This window comes from Myotis lucifugus, unplaced genomic scaffold (assembly GCF_000147115.1).
Source record: "Myotis lucifugus unplaced genomic scaffold, Myoluc2.0 scaffold_274, whole genome shotgun sequence".
Taxonomy (NCBI): Eukaryota; Metazoa; Chordata; class Mammalia; order Chiroptera; family Vespertilionidae; genus Myotis; species Myotis lucifugus.
In genome coordinates, this window is record NW_005871322.1 from 1393290 (window position 1) to 1418952 (window position 25663).

At 44.1% G+C, this 25663-nt stretch overlaps 2 protein-coding genes across 3 annotated transcripts in view; one reads left to right on the plus strand and one right to left on the minus strand.

Annotated features, from left to right (window-relative positions):
* Positions 1-19829, plus strand: part of NFATC3 (nuclear factor of activated T cells 3) — a 97984-nt gene extending 78155 nt beyond the window's left edge. The window contains exons 10-11 of one of the 2 annotated variants that reach the window (XM_006099460.3): positions 5935-6038; positions 17016-19829. In XM_006099460.3, the coding sequence (XP_006099522.1) occupies positions 5935-6035 (101 nt within the window). In that variant the 3' untranslated portion in view covers positions 6036-6038; positions 17016-19829. The remainder of the gene's footprint in view (positions 1-5934; positions 6039-17015) is intronic. The other variant, XM_006099459.3, reaches the window with a different exon arrangement.
* An 853-nt stretch (positions 19830-20682) lies between these two features.
* ESRP2 (epithelial splicing regulatory protein 2) overlaps positions 20683-25663 on the minus strand; it is a 7621-nt gene continuing 2640 nt past the window's right edge. Inside the window, exons 3-16 of the mRNA XM_023763101.1 lie at positions 24469-24494; positions 24236-24349; positions 24014-24128; positions 23565-23663; positions 23288-23342; positions 23088-23198; positions 22882-23014; positions 22748-22790; positions 22282-22583; positions 21954-22166; positions 21653-21851; positions 21326-21512; positions 20878-21043; positions 20683-20800 (exon numbers count right to left, since the gene is read on the minus strand). Of these exons, the coding sequence (XP_023618869.1) occupies positions 20711-20800; positions 20878-21043; positions 21326-21512; positions 21653-21851; positions 21954-22166; positions 22282-22583; positions 22748-22790; positions 22882-23014; positions 23088-23198; positions 23288-23342; positions 23565-23663; positions 24014-24128; positions 24236-24349; positions 24469-24494 (1853 nt within the window). The 3' untranslated portion in view covers positions 20683-20710. The remainder of the gene's footprint in view (positions 20801-20877; positions 21044-21325; positions 21513-21652; positions 21852-21953; positions 22167-22281; positions 22584-22747; positions 22791-22881; positions 23015-23087; positions 23199-23287; positions 23343-23564; positions 23664-24013; positions 24129-24235; positions 24350-24468; positions 24495-25663) is intronic.

The window sequence follows — 25663 nt, forward strand, 5'->3', positions numbered from 1 at the left end:
ACAGGGACAAAAATATTTTAAATGAGAAATAATTTTAGGCCACAGATCAGCTTTTGTAGTTTGGTTGCAATTCTCTGACTATGCATTACAAGGTTATATTTTGCCAGTGATTGTAGCTTTTGATAAAACTTAGGTAAATATATTTAAATAAATCTTATCTGAAGATATCTTACTTTTACATTTCTAAAGCCAACCGTTAGCCTGTCTATCTGGACAGGAGAAAACATGGGAAACTCTTTAATTCTGATGGAAGATAGGAAAGGATTGAGAGTGATTTTTACAAGCATTCTAGCTTTACATCTACAAGAATAAGGAACAAATTAAGTCCCTTATAATCATCTTGTGTATTTAAAGATCTGTAGGTGATTTTTATGTAGAATGGGAGTTTTTAAATTTTATTTTATTAGGGATTTTAAAAAGTCATGAATTCATATGTTAAAAATACTAAAGGTGCAACAAAATATATATAGTGAAAAGTCTCTCTCCTAGGTACCCAGTTGTCCTCTATATGGGCAATTGGAGTTACCAGTTTCGTGACTGTCACTCCAGAGCTATTTTATGTATTTATAGCAATTGTTTATTTTTTCCGTATGTTTACTAGCATACTACGTATATACACACTATTATGTATTTTGCTTTCTCTATATATTGAATCTTGGAAATATTTTTGTACTGTAACATGAAAGAACTTCCTTTAAAGATTTAACAAGAATAGCCATCCTAGCCGAAGCCGGTTTGGCTCAGTGGATAGAGCGTCGGCCTGCGGACTGAGGGGTCCCGGGTTCTATTCCCGTCAGGGGCACGTACCTGGGTTGCGGGCACATCCCCAGTGGGGGATGTGCAGGAGGCGGCTGATCGATGTTTCTCTCTCATCGATGTTTCTAACTCTCTATCTCTCTCCCTTCCTCTCTGTAAAAAAAATCAATAAAAAAAATATATAAAAAAAAAAAGAATAGCCATCCTAAATGGGTGTGAGTGGTATATCATTGTGGTTTTGATTTGCATTGCCTTAATGACTATGTTGGCACCCTTACATGAGGTTATTGGTCATTAAGTATATCTTCTCTGAAGAAATGTTTAGTCAAATCTTTTGCCCGTTTTTTGATTGAGTTGTATTTGTTATTTATTTAGTTAGTTTACTCCAAGGATATTTTTCCAGTGATTTTTAGAGAGTGGAAGAGAGAGGGAAAGACAGAGAAATATCTATGTGAGAGAAACACATTGATTGATTGCCTCCTGCTTGCGCCCCGACCAGGGCCTGGGCTGGGGAGGAGCCTGTACCTGAGATACATGTCCTGGACCGGAATCCAACCTGGGACCCTTCGGTCTGCAGGCCGATGCTCTATTCACTGAGCCAAATCAGCTAGGGCTAGCAATGTGTCATTTTCAGTGTACAAATGTTTTACCTCCTTGGTTAATTCCTTTTATTCTTTCTGATGCTATTGTAATTGGAATTGATTTTTAAATTTCTTTTTTTGGATTATTCATTGAATGACTATAGAATACAACTGAATTTTGTGTGTTAATTTTAGCTTATAATTGTTGGCTTAATTTATTAGTGCTAATATTTTTTGTATGTGGATTCTTTGGAGCTTTCTATGTATAATATCATGTCATTTGTGAATAGACATTTTACCTCTTTCTCATTTGGATGCCTTTTATTTCTTTAACCTAATTGCTCTGGCTAGAACTTCCAATACTATGTTGAATAGAAGTGGCAAAAGTGGATATCTTTGTCATGTCTTTTATCTTAAGGCAAAAGGTTTCAGACTTTCACAATTGAGTATAATGTTGTCTGAGAGTTTTTCATATATGGTCTTATCATTTTGAGGAAATTCCCTTTTGTTCCTAATTTGTGGGGTGATTTTTTTTTGTTGTTAAAGGACTTTGAAATTTGTCAGGTGCTTCTGTATCAATTGAGATGAACATGTGTTTTTTTTTACCTTCCATCCTAGTAATTGATTCGATATTTTTAAAATATATTTTATTGATTTTTTACAGAGAGGAAGGGAGAGGTATAGAGAGTTAGAAACATTGATGAAAGAGAAACATCGATCAGCTGCCCGCAACCAAGGTACATGCCCTTGACCAGAATCGAACCCGGGACCCTTCAGTCCGCAGGCCGACGCTCCATCCACTGAGCCAAACCGGTTAGGGCGATATTTTTTTATTGATTTTTTTTTTTTTTTTTTTTTTTTTTTTTAGAAAGAGAGGAAGGAAGAAAGAGAAAAACATTGATGAGAAAGAAACATAGATTGGCTGCCTCCTGCACGCCCCCTACAGGGGATTGAGCCCATAACTTGGTCATGTGCCCTGACTGGGAATCAAACTGGCAACCTTTTGGTGCACAGGAAGATAGATGCCCAACCAGCTGAGTCACACTGGCCAGGGCAGTAATTGATTTTCATTTGATGAACCATCCTTGCATTTTGGGAATAAATCTCACTTGGTAATGATGTATAATTATTTTAATATGCGGCAGGATTCAGTTTGCTACTATTTTGTAGCAAAATTCATAGGGGATTTTTCTTAAAGTGTTTTTGTCTGGCTTTGATATCAGGGCATTGCTGGCCTTAGAATGAGTTAAGGAAGTATTCCTTCCCCTTTAATCTTTTGGGAGAGTTTAAGATGGATTAGTGTTAATTCTTCTTTAGATGTTTGGTCAAAGTTTTTGTGATAGGAAATAATGAATTAGATAGTTTTTCGAGCTGTCAGTAGTGGTTCAAGGAACTAGAAAGATGTCTCAAGGACTGCAAGTTTCCATAAGCACAATCTGAAATGACTATTGCTTTAGCCAACTCACAAAAGCCCTCAGTATCTTTTGGCCTCTTAGCTTTCTTCCTGGGTTTCTTTCTTTTAATTTATGTGCCATTTTACTTGGAATCAGTATTCTATAACAGCTTCAAGTCTGTTTTAGAGGATTCAGTTGTGGAGATTGGGCACTGTCAGAAAGGAGACTTGATAATAAAAATCCTTTGTACATACTGGGATCTTTAAATCACTCCTGAAGACTAGGTGAGTGAACTCAAATTCAGTATTAAAAAAGCTTAAGGCAGAAAAATTTTCCCTAAGCACCACAGATTTCTGTTTTTTTTGTGGGGTTTTTTACCCCTTTAGTGAGGCTGCATTTTGCACAGATTGGCTCCTCCTTTGTTTTCCCTTCTTTATCTGCTTAAGACAAGAGTATTAATTACTGTTTTCATCTTCTCTTCCAAGATGAAAAAAGCATTCTAGAATTCATAGTTAGGTCCTTTTGTTTGAAGTTGTACTGCAAAGGCCAAAACTATTTTCTTATAGGCCAAAGGAGGAGGCTTTGCCTCATTTCACTTTGGATTCTAACTGGGCATTTATTGTGTCAGCCACTATCCAGACAAAACTGACCAATAGCGACTCTTCTTGTGTATAATGATTTTCAAACATTTATCACAGCTTCCCATGATAAGAAGCTTTATAGCATGACATAGTATATAACAAAAACATATACAAATAACATAAAAGACTCAAAAAACAATTCTTTTTAAAAAAATATATTTTGATTGATTTCAAAGAGGAAGGGAGAGAGAGAGAGAGAGAAACATCAATGATGGGAGAAAATCATTGATTGGCTGCCTCCTGCACACCCCCTGCTGAGGATCAAGCCGGCAACCCAGGCATGTGCCCTTGACTGGAATCGAACCTGGGACCATTCAGTCCGCAAGCCAACATCTACTGAGCCAAACCGGCTAGGGCTCAAAAACCAATTCTTAATCGTTATTTTTACAAAATGCAGACTGCTATCTTCTACTTTGTTCTCTTTTTAAAATACTGATTTTAGTTTGCTGAATGGATTTCATAACCTGCTAATGCAGCGGTTCTCAACCTGTGGGTCGCGACCCCTTTGGCGGTCGAACGACCCTTTCACAGGGCTCGCCTAAGACCATCCTGCATATCAGATATTTATATTACGATTCATAACAGTAGCAACATTACAGTTATGAAGTAGCAACGAAAATAATTTTATGATTGGGTCACAACATGAGGAACTGTATTTAAAGGGCCAGAAGAGCCGAAACCGGTTTGGCTCAGTGGATGGAGTGTAGGCCTACGGACTGAAGGGTCCCAGGTTCGATTCCGGTCAAGGGCATGTACCTGGGTTGCGGGTACATCCCCAGTAGGAGATGTGCAGGAGGCAGCTGATCGATGTTTCTCTCTCATCGATGTTTCTAACTCTCTATCTCTCTCCCTTCCTCTCTGTAAAAAATCAATAAAATATATTTTAAAAAAATAAATAAAAAATAAAGGGCCAGAAGGTTGAGAACCACTGTGCTAACGGATATGAACTTTAGTTTAAAAATATTCCTCTGTGACCACCCCACCCCCCAACTTTTCCTGTGCATATAGTTTTTCTGAGCTCCTACCCTTAGGCATTTTTTTAAAATCCTCACCCGAGGATATTTTTCCATTGAATTTTAGAGAGGGGAGGGGAGGGAGGGACGGAAGGGAGAAAGAGAAACATGATGTGACAGAGACATCTCGATTGGTTGCCTCTGCCTGCTCCCCAACCAGGGCTAGAGATGGGACCTGCAACCCAGGTACATGCCCTTAAGCGGAATCGAACCCTCGACCCTTGGGTGTGCAGGCCGATGTTCTAACCACTGAGCACACCAGCCAGGGCTATCCTTAGACATTTTTAAAAATATGTTTTTATTGACTTTTAGATAGGGATAGAAAGAAACATTGATGAGATGAGAGAGAAACATCAGTCGGCTACCTCCTGCATGTCCCCCACTGAGGATTGAGTCTGTAACCTGGGCATGTGCCCTGACCATGAATCAAACTGGTGACCTTCTTGTTCCTGGGTCCACGTTCAAACACTGAGCCACACTGGCCAGGCCACCCTTAGATATTTTGATTCTGTGGTCTGAAGTAGAGCCCAGGAATTTAGATTTTTATTAAGTGCCCAGATAATTCTGATGTAGCCGTAGATGAGTATTTGGAAACTACAAATAGAGCTAATCTAATAAAAACTAGTTTATTTAAAACTAAATCTATCTCTTAAATCACTGAAAACCATCATTATAACTTTTCAAATTGTTGCACTTTTATGTATTTATTTTTATTTATTGATTTGAGAGAGAGAAACATCGAATTGTTGTTCCACTCATTTATGCATTCATTGGTTGATTCTTGTATGTGCCCTCAACCTGGAATCAACCTTAGCACATCAGGATGATGCTCTAACAAACTGAGCTACTGGCCAGGGCTTGCACTTTTTTTTTTTTTTTTTTAATATATTTTATTGATTTTTTTTACAGAGAGGAAGGGAGAGGGATAGAGAGTTAGAAACATTGATGAGAGAGAAACATCGATCAGCTGCCTCCTGCACACTCCCTACTGGGGATGTGCCCGCAACCAAGGTACATGCCCTTGACTGGAATGGAACCTGGGACCCTTCAGTCCACAGGCCGACGCTCTATCCACTGAGCCAAACCGGTTAGGGCACTTTTTAAAAATATATATTTTTTTTATTGATTTCAGAGAGGAGGAAAGGAGAGGGAGAGATAGAAACATCAATGATGAGACAGAATCATTGATTGGCTGCCTCCTGCATGCCCCCTACTGGGAATTGAGTCCGCAACCCGGGCATGTACCCTTGACGGGAATTGAACCCGTGACCCTTCAGTCCACAGGCCGATGCTCTATCCACTGAGCCAAACCAGCTAGGGCTGCACTTTTAATTTTAGAAAATAAACCAGTTATTACCTCCTAAAGTTTCTGGACTCCAATATTCGTATTATTTTGTAAAATGTGGGGAGTCATTTTGTGCAGTAATTGACAGATAAAGGACAATTAAATTCCTCTTGCTTATAGAAAAAAAGCAGCCTGGGCATGTAGTAGATTAAGTTACCCTCTGGTTTGTTCCATTCAGTAGTGATATTGTCTTCTTTGACACAGACCAGTTTATATCTGACTTGGAACACCAGCCATCAGGTTCAGCAGAGAAATGGCCTAACCACAATGAGCTCTCATGTCCACTTCCTTTCTGGAGAATCTAGAGGGTGAGTGTTGTTTGAAATGTGTCATTGTTTTTGTGCCCAAGTCTGGTATTTGCATGCTGTGGCTGGATTTGCATGTGTTACAAAGGAGGGGGTATATGTGGGCACCTTCTTGATAGGCCCACTCATTATCTTTGGCACTATAAGACTCTTTAAATCTCACCATACTCTGGCTCTCACACTTATGCTTATAATTTTAGTCTGGATTTAAATAAAAGGCAAGTGTTTAATTGGATCTATTAAACCAAAGCAGAAAGAGAGGCCCATCTACATGAATTCAGTGGTTGGGTACTGAGTAAATTGGATTGCTAATCAGGTGTGTAAGCCTACTCATTTCTGGTCAAGTATTCTTTTTTGATGGGCAGCACGATGGAATGGAAATAAAGCAGGAAATTATATATACCAGAGGCAACCTGGATCGCCTGCCCTATAGGCCATGTTTCACTCCTGGTAGTTCATTTTGGGCTCCATTTGGAAGGATTTCACAGAAATGGAATCAGTGTTTGTGAGGCAGGGGCCTAGGCAATTTAGATTTGGAAAGGGGCTTAGAAATCATGTTCACTACCCCAAATCTTTATATTTAGGATACCAAACAGGGCACCAAAACCTTGACTTCTAGAAGCAGGGCATACCGTGGTCTCACACCATTCTTGTCTCTAATTATGAAAGGAATAAAAGTGGCAACTAAATTCCTGCATATCTGTAAAACCAGAAGAGTTATAAACTGGAAGGATTTAAGTTAATTTCCTCATCTTATGGTTCAGAAAATCAGTTGAAAAAAGATTAATTGCCCTAGTTACATCACAGCTGAACCAAGATTAAAACTTATTTTTTCCAGTGTTTACCCCATTGCTCTTCCTGTGTGTGAAGCAATGATCTTGGTTAAGTGTTTATGTGGGGTAAAGAGATTAATGAGTGACTAAGGCATGAACAGGAGGTAAGAACATAGAAACAGCAGGCAGTATAGATAACTCCTTTAAGATATTAAGCAGTGAAAGGAAAAAATTAGATATAGAGGGTAATGTGGAGTCTAGGGTTTTTGTTTGCTTTCTTACTTGTTTGAAGTAGGCTTACCCATATTTAAGCAACGATGAGAAGGATCCAGGAGGGGAGGTGGGTAGATTGATTAAAGAAATGGAAGAGTAAAGAAAATTGATGGAGCAAGGTGTTGAAAGAAACATATGATCCATAACACAGGTGGTGAAATGAGTCATGTGGATTTAGGATTTATGGCTCTGGAACGCAGGTTTGGCCCTTAGAGGTAATAAATGTGGGAGTCAACAGTATATAGAAATGGACAAGACTATACAGAGAAAATATACAACGTGAAAAAAGAGAGAAATAACAGAATCTTCTGTTAATCCTAAAATTCTAATCTCATATCTTAACCCAAATTAGAAAGTTTTAGAGGTTTTTTCGTATTTCAGTTTTTGCTGATACAAAAGGGTACATGCTGATACTTGAATATACTTTCAGGTACCTGTGTACTGTTTACTCACCTGGAGATTAACCTTTTCTAGAGGAAAGATCTGAAAGACACTGAGTATAGCAACACACACATACGTTTCTTAAAAAGAAAGGACCCTTAATAACAGGACTAATCACCCCCTCAGTCAGTTATGGTGGGGAAAAGTGTCATAATTTTTCTTTACTAGTATTAAAGCTAATATTAAAAGTAAAGGATATCTTCAATCATTTTGCATAATATTTTCAGTCTGTTCTGTGGTTAGAGGCTGACTAGGGTTCAGGGTAAAATTTAACTATTAAAAAGCTGGCATGATAGAATTCAAACTGGTTATTTTGGTTCTTGCTTAAAATACATAAATATTCTTTCTGTGTTATCCTTTTGGTGGTGAGTTTTATTTTCGTCAATTATATAACCTAGGGCCTGGCCAGTGTTGTACAGTGGTTGAACACTGACCTATGAACCAAGAGGTCACGGTTCAACTCCTGTTTTGGGCTCAATCCCCAATAGGGTGCGTGCAGGAGGTAAACTGATCAATGAAATCATTGATGTTTCTGTCTCCATATTCTTCTCCCTTCCTCTCTGAAATCAGTAAATATATATATGTGTGTGTGTGTGTGTATTTTTAAAGCTGGCTTTAAAAAATAATAATAATATAGGCTAGGCCCTGGCTGGTGTGGCTCAGTTGGTTGGAGCACTGTCTAGTACACCAAAATGTGGCCGGTTCAATCCCTGGTTGGGGCATATTTGGGAGGCAACTGATCGGTGTTTCTCTTTCTCTCTCTCTCCCTCTCCTTCTCCTCTCCTTCTCCCTCTCCTTCTCCCTCTCCCTTTCCCTCTCCCTCTCTCTTTCTCCTCTCCCCTCTCCCTCTCCCTCTCCTTTCTCTCTCTAAAATCAGTGCAAAACATATCCTAGGGTAAAGATTAAATAATAATATAAGCTAGGTTACTATAATGGAATTCCCAAAATAGAGTGACTGAACCACGTTAGAGGTTTCTTTCGCACCTCATGGTAATTCAGAGATCGGGATTCCTTTCATTTCTTAGGTATTGTCAGAAGTAGAGTCATCACTTTGAGTTTTAGCTCAAAGTAAGGGGTGGGGAAGGAGAGGCTATCAAGCAAGTGATGAGAAAGATGCACACATCACTTTCACTTACATTTCATTGGAGAAAACAAATCACATGGCCATACTTAGCTATAAAGGGAAAACTGGGAAAGGAGTCTGTAGCTGAGTGGCCATGCGACTAGGTAAACTCAGTTACCACAGAAGAATGAACTAGGACAGTTAACAGTTACCTTCTAAATTTTCAGGAACTTTTTTCTGTCTTTAGCTTGTGAAGGCAAATTCATCAGATTTTGATAAATGGAAATTAATTCTTCAGCTCATGCCATAAATAGTGAATTAAGTATTTCATGTATTTAGATGGTGTTCTTTTGTTTTTGTTTTATATATTAAAAATTTTTTTTATTGACAAAAATTTTTTTTTATTGATTTCAGAGAGACGGAGAAGGAAAGAGAGAGAAAAAAACATCAATGATGGGAGAGAATCATTGTTCGGCTGCCTCCTGCATGCCCCTTACTGGGGCAAACCGGTCATGTGCCCTTGATTGGAATTGAACTTGGGACCCTTGAGTCTGCAAGCCAATGCTCTGTCCACTGAGCCAAACTGGCTAGGGCTAGATAGTGTTTTTATAACTTATCAAATAATCTAAAAGTAAATCTTAGCAAAACTGGGCTATAGAGTAGTAAACCAAAAGTAATACTAGATTTTTCACCCATTTAAAATTATTTCTATCCCTTTACTTCCAAATTTCTCATTTCTCCGAGTGAAATTCGAAAACTTACTGCACCTACATATAGCCTTCATTTTATAAAATATAATGTCTCCATAAAATTGTTTACCAGAGAATGAATATACCTTTAATCTTACGGTGTAGGGAAGGGAAGAAAAGATAAATTTACCAAACTTTGTATGTTCATTGCAGCTTCAAGATGAAATATATAAAATGGAGACTAATTATATCGAAAAATCCTTTACAAAAATGTTCAAGATGCTCAGTTGTTAGCTATAAAGACCTTTGGACTTTTCTGTATATGACAAAGCATCTGCCTGGGTTTCCCTGCTCCTCTCCACCTGGTGGGGAGACTTCATACCATTCCACACTTGTCAGCTCTAACTCTAAATCCTTCAGCATTGGAAATAGCTCTAATAAGAGGTCTGATGTTACTGAAATACCTCATTCTTGTGTGTAGAAATAGCTGTTCAGTGGACTGCTTATTTCTTGGATAAAGAAAAGGTGTTTTTTCCTACAGCACATATTGTTGATGGCTCTACTTCTGTTGTGGTGGCACAAGCAATCCAGGTGTTGGGGTAGTAGGAGTTGAGGATGGGGGTTGCCACAAGTGGGCCAAATGCTATGACCTACATAACCTCTTAGTATGGCTGTTGAGGGTTGTTGACTCTTGTTTTAGGCTTTTAATTCACTCTACTCTTTAAAGCAGGAAATGATAAAATTTAGTAGGGGCATAAATAACTCTTTATGTTCTTACTAGAGGCCTGGTGCACAAAATTCATGTACTGGCGGGGGGCGGTCCCTCAGCCTGGCCTGTGCCCTCTCGCAGTCTGGGAGCCCTTGGGGGATGTCCGACTGGTGGCTTAGGGGAGTGGGCCTAAGCCAGCAGTCAGACATCCTTAGTGCTGCCGCAGAGGCAGGAGAGACTCCCAAGACCACTGCTGTGCTCACCAGCCATGAGCCTGGCTTCTGGCTAAGCAGCACTCCCCCTGTGGGAGCGCACTGACCACCAGGGGGCAGCTCCTACATTGAGCGTCTGTCCCCTGGTGGTCAGTGTGCGTTATAACGACTGGTCGTTCCACCGTTTGGTTGATTTGCATATTAACCTTTTATTATATAGGATCTTAAATTGGTAAAAAAAATAAATAAGCAAATAAAGCCACCTCACATACTTTGTAGACTAGAGTTTTAGATCAATAAATTCATACACAAATACATTCAAAAGGAAGTGAAAAATGAAATTGCAAACAGTATTTTTAAGAAATAACTTACATATTGAATTTATCAAGACTCTTAATGATTTACAGTATGAATTACATCATAGATTTGTTTACCAATAATAATTTGGACTTGCTTAAGTTGAAATTCAAATTTTGGTCAGTCACATTAGAAAGATGTCTCAGGCCCTAACCAGTTTGTCTCAGTGAATACAGCGTTGGCCCATGAACTGAAAGGTCCCTGGTTCGATTCTGGTCGAGGGCACAGACCTTGGTTGCAGGCTCAATTGCTGGCCTTGGTCGGGGAGCATGTGTGGAGGCAGCCGATACATGTGTCTCTCTCACATCCATGTTTCTCTCTCTGTGTGTCTCTCCCTCTCCCTTTCACTTTCTCTAAAAATCAATGGGAAAATATCCTCTGATGAGGATTAATAAAAAAAAAAAGAAGAAGAAAGATATCTTAGGAAGCTTGAGGTGGTAACCTGAGCATAACCCAGAGCTCCCAGCCTAAAGAAGTGAGGGGTGAAGGAGAGCAGTAGACTTATATACCACACTGAGCTTGAGTTACTGCTAGAGGACAGTAAAGGACTGCTTTGTTACAGTTCTGACCCCCTGTCCTAAAATTCATATTCAGTATTCACCTGTAATGAGCATAATTTTTGTTTTGTTTTTTTCAAGTCTCTGGATTATATTAAAGATTAAATTGGCAAGTAATTTTATTCAGCACTTTATGTAAGTGGTACAGAAAGATTCAGTGGAGAACAAAGATAGACAAGGTAGGTCCCTACCCTATAGGAACTTAAATCTACTAGTTATTATATATGAATACTAGAGGCCTATTGCACAAAAAAATTCGTGCAATAGGCCTTCCCTTCCCCTGGCTGCCGGCACCGGTTTTCCTCCGGCACCCAGGACCCAGGCCTTTGCTCCGGCTGGAGCCACCTTCAAGCCTTCGCTGCTCCTACTGGAGCCGCCTTCAGTCTTCGCTCCACCGCTTCGCGCCTACATATGCAAATTAACCGCCATTTTTGTTGATTAGCCAGTGGGAGGTGTAGCGAAGGTATGGTCAATTACCATGTTTGTCTATTATTAGATAGGATTAATATCAATATTAATATGTATTAAGTATATCTAAGTATAGTTGGCTTGAGTGCTTTCTTTGTGGAAAATCTTGGCTTTATTGTAGTCTTAAAATCCTAACCTGTCAAGAACTTTCCAGGTGCCTTCAACTAAGTGAGGTTAGGCACACCAGACAGAAAACATTGTCCCATACACCTAAAGGTCACTGGTTCGATTTGGGGTCAGGGCATGTGCCCAGGCTTGATCCCCAGTAGGGGAGCGCGTGTAGGGGCAGCCCATCGATGTCTCTCTCACTCCCTCTTTACTCCTCTCTAAAAGCAATAAAAGCATATTAAAAAACAAAAAAACACAAAACAGCACAGCTTCAATCAGGCTTTTGCTTAAATGACACCACTTGGCTACTTCAGAAACGACAGGTTCATACTTATGATCAAAGTGTACTTGGTAATGGGTGAATATTGCTTGATAAAGACTCATCCTCAAGAAAATGAAGCATTGACTTCCTCATAAAAACACAGGAAAACTATACATCATGTGGTTTTTGGTAACGAGAAAGCACCATTTTTAATCCCTTTGCAGTTTTAAAACTTGAACAATGAGATAAGAATTGAAAAAGGTGTTTTGTGTGGCTGCCTGGATCATCTCTGAAATTACCATCTTTGGAACTGTTAAGTGATAAGAAAAGGTGACTTGAATGTGACCTGGGTGGGTACTTGCGTCTGTGTTTGGCTCTTTGTCACTGCTGTGAGACCTGTCTAAAATAGACACTATCAAAAACAAAATCAGATGTCATGTATTAGTCTCAGTCACATTCACTGGTCCCCTTCCTACCCTAATGAACTTTCAGTGCACTCGCTCCAAATAACTTCGAAGTAATTGTATCGAATTAGGATCCATTTATTCAGTCATCAAAAATTAATGTTTTCTCAGTAATAAGGCCCTTGCCTTTCAGGAGCTCACAACCTATTTGAGAGACGAACCATGATGCCTACTGATAATTTAAAATGATGAGTAATGTTAGAGGCCATGCACAGAGATCATTGGCCATCCTTGTGCTCCCTCTTTGTGTGGTACTAGCCCGTAGATCCACACATAGAATCCACACTGAAAATGCTGTTCCTTTTCTTTTTAAAATATATTCTTATTGATTTCAGAGAGGAAGGGAGAGGGAGAGATAATAACATCAACGATGAGACAGAATCATTGATCGGGCTGCCTCCTGCACTCCCCCTACTGGGGATTGAACCTGTAACCCGGGCATGTCCCCTTGACCAGAATCGAACTCTTCAGTCCGCAGGCTGATGCTCTATCCACTGAGCCAAACCGGCTAGGGCTGAAAACAGTTTATTATGTAGTTTGAAATAACAGGGGTGCCAAGGACTGCTTTAGTCTATTTATGTCCCCTTTATATTCTCACTAAATACTATATGGGTAGTGTGTGTGTGTGTGTGTGTGTGTGTGTGTGTGTGTGTGTGTGTGTGTTTTAAATATCCATTAGAAGATGTCTTGTCATGCAAAACATCCTTGTAACTTTTCATTTACATGGAAACTTACATTCCATAGCTGCTAGTTATTTCTAACAGGAATAGGTTTAGATTAATTCCATCCTTTGCAAACCACCATGGATAGTCAATAAATCCTAGTCTAGAAAATTTACTTAAAAAGCATCCTCTCCCTCTTCCCATAGCTCTGTACCCAATACCTCCACAAAACTGGTCCTCAATTAGTGATTACTACCTTGCCCAGCACCTGATTAACCATCCCTTTTGTAATTAGATTCCTTTAGCTTCTAGTTCCTTCCTTCTTTACTAGTCTACATTAAGTACTAACCACAATCAAAACCAAATCTTCATCCTTCATCTCCTTGCCTTTCTGAGTATTGCCATTTAAAAATTTGTCATTTACATAAAAATATACTTCTACACTTGAAAGAAATTTCATTAGTTTAACACCATAATTGTAAAAAGAAATGGAGTCTTAGATATGTGAAGTAACTAGTCCAAGGACACATGGAGTTAGTAGCAGAGCACGTATTCAAATCAAAGCTAATTTCTAAGCAACTCTTCTGCTTACATATGTGCTTCTTCAGGTTCTAGCTTATCAGAGTACAATGCTACTCCCACTCATTTTAAGCCTTCTGCTCTTTGGTGAAACTATAAAACTTAGCCCATTCTCCAGGTTTCTAGCATGAAGATGCCTAAATCTCTTCGCTCTGACCATTCACTGTAGTCCTTTGCCCACAGGATTTTTCCAGTTGGATGTTCTAATTTCCAATTCCAGACGTAACCTACCTAACCACCTTCCTCCTCTAAATTCCTCCTCAGCTTATTTCCAATAGTGACAGCACCATTCTTTCTAGATTCAAAACCTTGGTGGTGGTGGTGGTGGTGGTGGTGAGTCAGTCCTTTCATCTCTCCCTCTTCCTACCATCACCACACTACACCCACTTTCCCTCCCCTAATAACACATTTGTCACAGGTCCTTTGCATTTTCTTTTTCTAAATGATTTCCCTGCTTTAGTCCTTTGGCCTCTAAAAAGTGACAGGTATTTTGAAGCTGACTCTACCATTTATTTACTAAAAAAATTATGTGAACTGTCAAAGACTCAGTTAACTGATAAAGTAGGGTAGTAGTGATCTTAAATATTGTGAAGATTAATTGAAATAAGATATAAAGTTTCAATTATAGAGTCTAACCCAGCCGTGGGCAAACTACGGCCAGCGGGCCGGATCCGGCCCGATGAAATGAATAAAACTAAAAAAAAAAAAAAAAGACCGTACCCTTTTATGTAATGATGTTTACTTTGAATTTATATTAGTTCACACAAACACTCCATCCATGCTTTTGTTCCAGCCCTCCGGTCCAGTTTAAGAACCCATTGTGGCCCTCGAGTCAAAAAGTTTGCCCACCCCTGGTCTAACCTGTAGATGTTCAATAAATATTTGTGGAATGGATGTTAGTTCCCTTCTCCCTATAGCCATAATTAATATGAGTTTGAAGAATTTTTTTAACTACCTAAACTATGAAAAGATTAGATGTTAATGCTTGAAGATTTTTTAAAAATGATTGTATCTCCTTTGATCTACAACCACATCAAACTCTAAGTGTAGAATTTTTTTATCTTGGTCTATTTTTGTTTATAACAGCCTTGAAAGTGTGCAATTCAGTGATTTTTGGTATATTCACATAGTTATGCAACCATTACCACTGTCTAATTTTAGAACATTTTCATTATTCCAAAAAGAGATTCCATATACATTAGCAGTTACTCTCACACGTCCTGGAAACTGCCTATTTTCTGTCTATATGGATTGGCCTGTTCTGGCCATTTTATACAAATGGAATCAAACCATATATGGCCTTTGTGTCTGGCTTCTTTCACTTATCATGTTTTCAAGTTTCATCCATGTTGTAACATGTATTAGAATTTCATTCCTTTTTATGGCTGAACTATAGGCCCGATGCACGAAATTCATGCACTGGGGGTTGGGGGGGGGGGTTGTCCCTCAGCCCAGCCTTCACCCTCTCACAGTCCGAGACCTCTTAGGGGATGTCCAGAAGCCCTCACTCCTTACTGCCTGCCTGCACACTGCTTATCGCTCGGCTCGCTGCTCCTAAGCGCTGCCGTGGAGGCTGGAGAGGCTCCTGCCACCGCTGCTATGCTCTCCAGCCGTGAGCCCAGTTTCTGGCTAAGCAGCACTCGCCCTGTGGGAATGCACTGACCACCAGGGGGCAGCTCCTGTGTTGAGCATCTGCCCCCTGATGGTCAGTGCACATCATTGCCACAAGTCGTTCTGGTCATTGCTTAGGCTTTTATTATATAGACTAGAGGCCCGATGCACGAAATTCATATAAGAATAGGCCTTCCTGCCAAAACCGGTTTGGCTCAGTGGATAGAGCGTCGGCCTGCGGACTGAAGGGTCCCAGGTTCGATTCCGGTCAAGGGCATGTACCTGGGTTGTGGGCACATCCCCAGTGGGAGATGTGCAGGAGGCGGCTGGTCGATGTTTCTCTCTCATCGATGTTTCTAACTCTCTATCTCTCTCCCTTCCTCTCTGTAAAAAATCAATAAAATATATTTAAAAAAAAAAAAAAAAAAAGAATAGGCCTTCCTTCCCCTGGCTGTCGACACCAGCTTTCCTCTGGCACCCAGGACCTGGGCTTCCCTCGCAGCCCTGGCTTCATCCAGAGGTTGTCAGGTCTAATTAGCATATTATGCTTTTATTATTATAGATAATATTCTGTTGTATAGATAGGCCACATTTTGTTTATCTGTTCATCATTTTGTAGACATTTGGGTTGTTTACATTGGGGCTGTCATATATAATGCTAATATGAACATTTGGGTACAAGTTTTTATGTGGATATGTTTTTAGTTCTTTTATTATATGCCTGGGAATAGAATCTTTAGTTGATAAAGCAGAGAATTTTCATTTCAAATCAGAGTTCTCATGGCAAGAGAACTAGTTTCTTATTTGGGGGCGGGTGTTTTCTTCTATGTTGGTTCCTTAAGATTGAAATTCTTTGCACTAGACATAGAGCACTGTGTTCCCAGTCATGGAAACCAACAGAAAACCAAGAGCCTGCAATCAGAAAGCATCAGAAACAATACAAATGCCCCCACATGATAGATAAAGGATGCTTTCATAAACATAGGGTAACAAAATAACCTCCAAATCCCAGTGGTTTACTCTCAACAAAGCGTTCATTTCATTCACTTTATATATGAGGTGCATTGCAAGATCAAAAAAGGAAAACTCTCCTAAAGGGATGCAAATTAAGGAAAAGTTAGGTTAAAGTGAACACATTTATGAAAAGTATCCTATCCTTTGCTCTAGAGCAGCGGTTCTCAACCTGTGGGTCACGACCCCTTTGGGGGTTGAACGACCCTTTCACAGGGGTCACCTAAGACCATCGGAAAACACATATATAATTACATATTGTTTTTGTGATTAATCACTATGCTTTAATTATGTTCAATTTGTAACAATGAAAATACATCCTGCATATCAGATATTTACATTATGATTCATAACAGTAGCAAAATTACAGTTAGGAAGTAGCAATGAAAATAATTTTATGGTTGGATGTCACCACAACATGAGGAACTGTATTAAAGGGTCATGGCATTAGGAAGGTTGAGAACCACTGCTCTAGAGCATGAGCCAAGTGAGTGTAAGCACATTTCTCTGTTCTTCTCAGCCATCCCACCTTCTCAACCCAACTGAAATGAAAGGGAGAATGAGGGATCTGAAACAGTCTATAGAATATTTCCATTCAGCTCAGGAGCAGGTTTCAAGCACTGTCTTTACCTTCATAGAAAGCCATGGCAAGAGGAAAAATGGCTTTGAAATAGAGATTGGCATTGAGCATCATGATCAGTCACACAGAGGTCACTAATTACTCTCCCTTTTGTTTTTCAGTGAACGAGATAATTGGGAGAGACATGTCTCAGATTTCCGTTTCCCAAGGAACAGGGGTGAGCAGGCAGGCTCCCCTCCCTGGTCCCGATTCCTTGGATTTAGGAAGATCTGATGAGCTCTGACAGTGCTCGCTGCAACCTTGCATCCACCACCACCATATACTTCTCAGCATGTTTCTCTCCTTGGACCTTGGGTTTCCAACTCTGCGGCCTTCAGGACTGGCGCCAGGAGTTGGGATCACTGGGGAAAGCAGCAGTCCTCCACCTCAGGACTTGGGTAGATTTTGTAAAAGATCAGGAACAGCAGAGGCTGTTTGAGCTTGGGGAAATGAGCTTTGCTTTTTATTTTTGAATAGGATACTTTTATATGATGGGTGCTTTGAGTGTGAATGCAGCAGGCTCTTCATTTCAGAGGTGCTGCTTTTGCAGATGACCTCATTGCTTAGCTAGAATTAGTGATTTGAACTGCTTTGTGGTCATTTGAAGGACCTTTTAGCTTTAATGATATTTTTAAAATAGGAACTTTTGATAAAACCTTCCAGAGGCAAACATAAAAGAAAAAAATTGTCCAAGCCCACACCTATGCCTCAGAAACTCAGCATGTGTCCTGAAGCCTTTCATAGAATCATAGGAAATAAAGCCAAATGTAGCTCATACCTCTTCAAAAGTAAACTGTTAGATAAAATGAGAAGAGACCATTCCAATCATTGAAGTGTTGGAATATTAAATGACATTCCAGAGCATAGCCTTTTTGTAACTTTCTAGATATTCCTGCAGTCTCTCCATTTTGACTTCATGTTGAAATTGCTTTTTTTTCCCTCAGGGCCTTGGGTAAGATAGCTACTATGAGGTGACTGTGAAAGGTGAAGTTTTAGCTTCATAGCTTTAAGTTCCTGCCATCCTACAAACAAGTGCTCTTCCTTTTTGTGTCCTTTTGTAAGTGGAAGCATTAGCCTTTGGCTGCTCTGTAACCTTTGAAGCCAGTCTCATGATGGTTTAGGCAATTTTGCTGGTTCTAACTCATCTCCAGGGGCCAGGTTGTGTCAGGAACTAAGCACAAATGAGTGATGCTTCAGAACAAGAGCAGAGAAAGCACAAGACTCCAGATGGGAAGCTTTTAAGATTCATACTGGCACGGAAGGCTTATCCCTCATTCTGTTTACAGCCTAAAAAGATTCTGGCCTACCCTGTTCCATCTGCATGGCCTAAAAACCAGCCTTTTCCCCAAAAGGCTTTGAGCCAAATAAAAAAATGAGGTAGCATCATAAACCTGACCCTCCAGACCAAAGATGCCCTGGTGCTGCTGCAGGTGAAGCTGGCACTCAAGACAGGGGCCAGCAAGAAGCTCCAGCCTGCTGTCTACCAAAGGAGTGCCCAACTTGGGTGCTTTCTTCAAGCCCCATCCTTACCACTCCCATTAATAGGATAAGTTACTTGGTCCAAGGCCTGGGTCATTTCAAAGCTTGTAGTATGTTTTCATGTGAAATTATGTACTTTATTTATTCAGAAAGCAAAATTGTTGAGTGCCTACATATGAGACCGTGTGCTAGGCTGGTTAAAGGTCTGATGTTATTCCAGGGGATTGTGGGTCCTAGATGCCAGGATTCTCTACTGACATCAGGTGAGTCCTGGGCAGAGGAAGCTTGTTCATTGCCTACCACCTATAGTCACCCAGGTAGGAGCTATTGACCCATGATGAGGAAGTGTTTGTTTTTTACTCTCTTTAAACCATGTTTTAGATTTTTCCCTTAAAACTAGTTAAGAAAAAATGTCTGTCCTTCAGCAAATCACTCTGGTCCTCTTGGAGCTGGGTGTTTTCATATTTTCTTTGAAAATGTAGTGTAGTGAGATATTTCAGGGCTATGGTTGGAAGCCCACAGCTTCCTTTGGAGGTTGTGGGGGGCTGGCCAATAAGATGAAGTTCCACAGAGCTGGTCAGACTTGCCTCCACCCTTTTGTCCCTGGTATAGCTGCCTCACATGGGTTTCTTACAAAAGTTCTCTTTGCAGGATCCATTGGGGGTTGCTTTGTTGTCCTCAAGAATAAAAGCCTCTATGATCCAGAGTTGCTATGCACCAAATTTTGATGCCTTTTAAATACCTTGATGCCTGTAGCACTAGAAATGCTTTCCTATTTAAAATAAAAGTTGAATTTTAAAATAGAGCTTTGTATACTATGTAAGCAGTTTTGTATCAGCTTTGTAAAAGCTTTGGTGTAAGAGTCAATATTTTTTGGCTTTGTAGATAAAGACTTACATTTTTGTGCAACATAGTGGTATAAAGCACACATCCATTGGACTATGCAATTTGGGTTGTAGTTAGCAGCACTGAGCAGCTGGGCATATGCTAGCACCTACTCCTACCCCTCCAGCCGGTGTGAGATCTTGGATTAAAGAATGGGATGAGCAGCCTTCTGCTTATTAGAGACGCACAGAGAAACATGGCTGAAAACAGCTTTAAAAGGAACAGCTGTCTCCAGGATCACGTGTGGTGCTGCTGCCTGGGGTGCAGCCCACTGCTGCCCAGGGCTAGTCACTATCATCAGAGCTCTGCTGGGTCTGGCTGTGAAGCTGTTTTTGATACTCAGAACAGATGGTCATCTTTAAGGCTCAGATGGGCTCAAGTTGAAACCTTGTATTTTATAAAATGGATGATGTTCAGTTTACAGCACTCGGGATTGTGTTTTCTTGTACATTTTGTATTTTAAAACCTTTTATAGGAGTACAGTGCTCCTTACACAATACAAAGGGAAGAGCCAGCAATTCAGGCTCCTCAGTTACAGTGCTGAAATAATAAACGATGACAGGTCAACAGTCTCCTTGAATTCTGCCTGAGTTTTCCTCTGCCTGGGGCTGGTGAGGAGCCCCTCACCCTGGGGGCCAAAGCTAAGGGCACTTTGGTTTTAGAAAGTCCACGTGGTTAGGAACCTTTGTTTATTTTCTGGAGAGGGTAGAGTTCCAAATTCTTTCTGCAGCTTCAGTTCTGCACCTTCTAATGGGTGCAAAGGACATTCCACCGTGTCTGTTAAGTTCAGGACAACTGGCCTGCCCACGGTGTGCACAAAAAGTAGGCAGAAAAGTCTCCTTTAAAATTCAAGCCTGAGTTTTTATGTGAGGGCCTCCTGCCCCCTAGTGTCCTCTGGGGATACTGCAGTACAGCTCATCAAAACAGCCTGTGGTTTTGCCGTCTGGTATTCCTTGTGCCAAGCTGGAGGGGCTGGCAGCCTTAGGTGGGACCACCCCTGGCACAGTGTAGCCATTGAGGTCCAAGCATCCTGGGGACTGGGGCCAGCACTCTGTTTCTCTGCTCCACCATCAGAAGCTCCGAGGAGTCATACATTGAAGGCACCAGGGCTTACATTTTAAAAAAGGCAAGCCTGCTGTGGATGTCAGCCCCACAGTATCTGTGGGCATGGGCCACAGCCAGAACAGACCAAAGGCTCTCTGGGTGCTACTCAAGAGGCCCAGGTGTCAGGCCTTTGGGAGCAGGGTAGCACCATTCCACCCCTAGCCCTACATGCAAGATTTAGCTATCATCTTTGGGGTGCTACTCAAGAGGCCCAGGTGTCAGGCCTTTGGGAGCAGGGTAGCACCATTCCACCCCTAGCCCTACATGCAAGATTTAGCTATCATCTTTGGGGTGAACAGCAGAGCAATAAGTGGGGGGATGGCCAGCTCTTACCTCCTGACTCCCTCACCTACAAACACACCCACTCTTTGGGGGCCTGTAGCACAGTGCGAGGTGGGTCACCAACAGGCATCAGGCTGGTGTAGTCATCAGGGGCTAGCTGCAGAAGGAACAGAGATTTAGGGCAGGGAGCTCTAGGCTCAGCCAGGTCCCCAAACCCCCCTAGTCACACCTCACCTGGTAGGCCTGAAAGACGCTGAGCAGATCCTTCATACCAGCTGTGTATGGGACACCCTGCATACGGACCAGGGCTCCTGGCTGGGACAACACTGAGGTAGGAGCAGAAGCCAGGGCCGCAGGGGGCGTGGTGAGGTAGCCCACAGTGGTGGGAGAGACTGGGGGGCTAGGGTGGGAAAATAGGGTTTTAGTACAGTCCTACCTACAACCTACACCAAGACTTTCCTCCCTCTTCCCTTGCCTCTGACTTATGCTTAGTTCATTTTAGTTCCTCCTCCCTAAAACCTGTCCTCTATGTCATCTATTCTAGTTTGTAGATAGCATCAGCTAGCCCGCATCTCACTCCCTTCTTTCAGACCGTGGGTTATCCGACCCAGGAAGAGGATCATGACCCTCCTCCAAACCAGGACAGGGGCAAGTCTATGCAGTTCTCTTAGCAGCAGGGTACCTGGGGTAGTAAGCTGTGTAGTTCATGTAGAGTTGAGTGGCTGGCCCGGGGTAGTAGGCAATGGGAGTGGGGGCAGCAGGCACCCTGGCAGCTGGGAGCAGTGCTGAAGAGGGATAGAGAGCTGCCGTCTCAGTGGGAATGAGTGTTGGGGTGGCTTGGAAGGTGGCGTAGGCTGGTGGCGAGAGGCCTAGAGGCAGAAGCAGAGAGTACATCTGCAGGGGGCCTGGCGCTGCCCTGGGTGGGGCAGCCAGAAGTCCCCACTGTAGAAAGTGAAGGTTATAACTGGCACCCACATGCCTCCTCCTTCCCCAGCCCTGGGATACTCACAGGGCAGTTTGCAGGGTGGAGGAGACATGCCGCTGCGGCCCAAAGTGCCCCCCATCAGCACACGGCTCATCTCCTCTGTGGAGCAGGGAACTACCTCCACGTAGCGTTCCTTCATCACTTTCTTATGGCAACGCTGAGAAGCAGCTAAGGCCCGCTCTGCTGACGTCATCTGGATGAAGGCATCGCCGGATGGCCGGCCCTGTGCACACCATCTTGTAAGCAGTCTATCCTGTTAGCCAGGGTCCCTTACTCCCAACCACACACTCCTCTCTGTGTGTCCCCCTTTTGGCAGCAGCCTCACCTGCTGGTTGAGCACCATGTGCACACCATGGGGCCGGATGTCAGCTGCTGCCTCCCCCAGGAAGCTTAGGATGTCTTCGATGGTGGCTGTGTAGGGCAGGCCTCGGAGGCGTACACAGTCTCTCCCAGTCCCAGCTACCATTGGGAAGGGGATGGGCAGCAGTGGAGCAGTCAGTGTGGGAAGGAGTGGACTGGAAGCGTAGCGGTTCAGGACCTAATAAGGAAGGCAGCAACTGGTCATGCAAAGTAGGGCAGGGACACAGAGCGGAGTGGGGTGAAAGGGCCACCCTGGAGAAGCACATGGGGGTGGGGGAGCCCTGGGTGCTCACCTGCTGCACCTCGGCTGCAGTGCTCCGGAAGAGTTCAATGTATCGCTTACCCAGCATGCCCTTGTGCCTGCGCAGTGCAGCTTGTGCCAGCTCCTCACAGGCAAAGAGTGCAAAGGCATCGCCAGTGGGCCTGCCGTCAGGGTGGCGCACAAAGAGCAGCCCATCGGCACCCCCCGTCACTGGGCACTCTGGCCCCAGGAAGTCGAGCACGTCTGCTGGCCCAGCTGAGAAGGGCAGTCCCCGCAGCCGCAGGATCACTTGATCTTCCCGTGACAGGAACCGAGCCACCTCTAGTGATGTGCCTTGATGAGGGTGGCATGGGAGTCACCTACTGACTTCATTCATGCCCTTCCAACTACCCATCCAAACCTGGCACACAGGGGAGCAGAAAGGCAAGGGGTGGTGGGGGAGTGGGACATGGGTCAAGAACCAGGGGGAGCTAGGTGCTGCTGGGGGCACAACTCACCCCCTGCGATCTTTACAAACTCCTCTCCTGTTGCTTTATATACCTGTGGGGACAGTGGGGACAGTCCGTGGGTCTCAGGCCTGAGGGGGCTGGCCTCAGCTCTGCTCTGCTCTACTCCCAGCCCAAAGGCCCACCTCAATGTAGCGGACACCCATGTGGTGCTTGTGTCTCTGCAACGCTAGGTCCCGCTGCTCGCTGTCCACAAAGCGGATGAGGGCCTCGCCATTTCTTCGCCCCTGGGCATTGAGGCAGAGGGCGACACCACCCCTGTGGAGCAAGGCTATGTTAGTACCTCCTGGGTAGGCCTGCCCTCCTGGGCCCACCATCATGCTGCACCCACCTGGCAATGTTGAGTCCTTTGAAGAAGCGAGCCACGTCCTGGTCTGATGACTGCCAGGGCAGCCCACGGGCCCGAACCACAGTCTCACTGTCCACCACCTCAGCCTTGCTGCTGTGGGGGTAGGGCCCAAGGTCAGAGCTGTCTATCCTGTTAACAAGGGTGCCTTACTCTTGTCACCCCCATCCCTGCCCTGCACTCACCAAGGTCCCGTCTCATATTTCTGCTTTATCACCTCGGGCTTCGAAAACAATTGATCTGAGAGGAGATGACATGGGAGTCAGCAGGGTCTGGTGGAGGGGGTCTCCCCACCAAACTCTCTAAAAAGAGGACAGTTGAAGAGGGGGTGACAAAGGGGCTCCCACCATCTGGTCTCTCAGAAAAGGTAAGAACTAGGGAAGGTGACTTTGAGGAATTAATAGGCAGGCATTCACCCAGCCCTGAGAGAGAACGTGTAACAGATGGTGAGGGGAACCTTACCATTGGGCCCTTCAAGTAGGTGGAGGATGACAGCTACCATTGTCTTCACTTCCCAGACCCCAAAGTCATCCTCTGTGGCATCTGTTTCCAGCCCCAACTCTATGAGCAGTGAAATAATAATGAGGAAATCCCAGCAGGAGAGGCTTGGGGCAATCAGCGTGAGCCCTATGACTGGTCCCACCTAGGCCCAAGTCCCCTACATAAGCACGTGGAATCCCAGCAAGCACATGTTTTGGCCCTGCTCATGTATGCCCTTACAGATCCCCCAGCCCAGACATATGTAGACATGTCTACTTTCCAAATGTGCCCCAATCCAGACAGACATGCACTTAAGGACTCAGCAGATAATGCTAATTGGGTATGTTCATAGAACCCACCAGCATGCACATACTCAGACACATATAGCCTATGGCTGCCCATCCATTCTAACCCCTCTGGGACACAGGTACCCTGTGCCATGGTGGCCACGGTGAGGTCCCTGGCGAGGCGGGCGCTTGGGTGCTGCACATGGAACTCTCTGCGGAGGTCGTAGAAGGAGAAGAAGGTGTCGGGGAGTACCAGGTTCTGGGGGCACAGGTGAGCAGGGATGAATAGACGAAACTGAGCAGCCCACCCCCACGACAATGGATGGCCTGGGAACCCTGCCCCCTGTTGTGCCCTCAGTGGCATACCTTCCTAGAGGCCTCAGGATGCAGGACCTGTCGCAGCAGCTGCTGTCCATCAGTGCAGAGCATGTAGGGGCCCCCGCCCAGCAGAGCCACATCCCCGAGCACCAGCTGTGAGAACTGGGGAGAGAGACAGACTCACAGCTGGGCAGGCAGGAAGAAAGAGGGCGCAGGCTGCAAAGCTGGTTCTGCCAGATGTTCGGCCAGCCCTACCCTGCTTGGGGAGTAGGTGGCCATACCTGTTGGGCCTGGCTCTGTTGTTCCCCTTTTCCCTCAGTCCACCATCAGCTTCTCCAGGCCAAAAGGGGGCATTTACATATCCCCCAAGCCCCCACTGCACACACTCCAGGAGTCTGGAGTGGGGCCAGAGCAAACACCTGGTGGAGTGGGACAAGCAGGTGGGAAGGGGCGGGGCAAAGCAGGTTAAACCTGTCCCTGACCGGGCTCCACCTTCAAACAGGTGGGAGAGGCCCAGTCCTGCCTGGGGCCCATCCGGCTCATGGTCAATGGCAGCCCCGCCTCTAGGTCTGACCAACCGAGGGCCAGAGAAATTCCAAGGACAGAGCTCCACACCTGGACGCCAGGGGCAGCATGAGCTTTGACCCACACCCTATCGACCTGCTGGCACTGAGCTGTTTGCTCATAGAGGGGGTGGCACTCCAGCCCCTCCCCCAGCCTCCATCCCTGCTGGCGAACGGGTATAAGCACTCAGCACAGCCCCAAGAACCTCCCCCACGCCAACTTCACACTCTGAGACTGGCCGAGCAAGGCAACCCAGCTCTCCTTCAGCACACTCCCCAGGTGGGGGCTGGCCTGGAAGCCCTTAGGCAACAGCCTAGGTTGAATCATCTTTGTGCTTCCATTTCCTCATCAGGAACTACCAGAGTTGGAAAATGAAATTCGTGCGTGTAAAAGCACTTACACTCATTATACTCAACCGTCAGACACGGGTTGAGCGCAGTAGTGAAGATAATTGAGAGAAAACAGCAATGGGAACAGCCTCCCACTTCGGCCAGGGCCAGGAGGCAACCCTAGGCCTTGGCACTCCGGAGGCAGGTAGCCTCCAGGCGGGGTCAGGACAGCGCCCACGCCTGGACGGCCAGCTGGGGCAGGCCTCAACGAGAGCAGCTTACACCTGGCGGCGTCTGCCTCTGGGGCAGACACCGCCCTCCGCCCCCGCCCAAGCGTCTCCCAGGCGGGTGGGTGGGCCGAGGTCGCAGGCGGGAGGGACAGTGACCTATGACCAAGGCCCTTTGGCCCTTTCGGCCTCTGGCTGCTGTTCTGAGAGACCTGGCTGGGCAGGTTCCCAGTTTCAGTCTCAGCCTGGCTCCGCCGCCGGCCGGGGACTCTAGGAAGGGTCTCGCGGCCTCCATCCCCACCCCCTCAAGAGGGTGGGATCTGGAAAGACGGATAAGGAAAAACTCCCGCCACCCC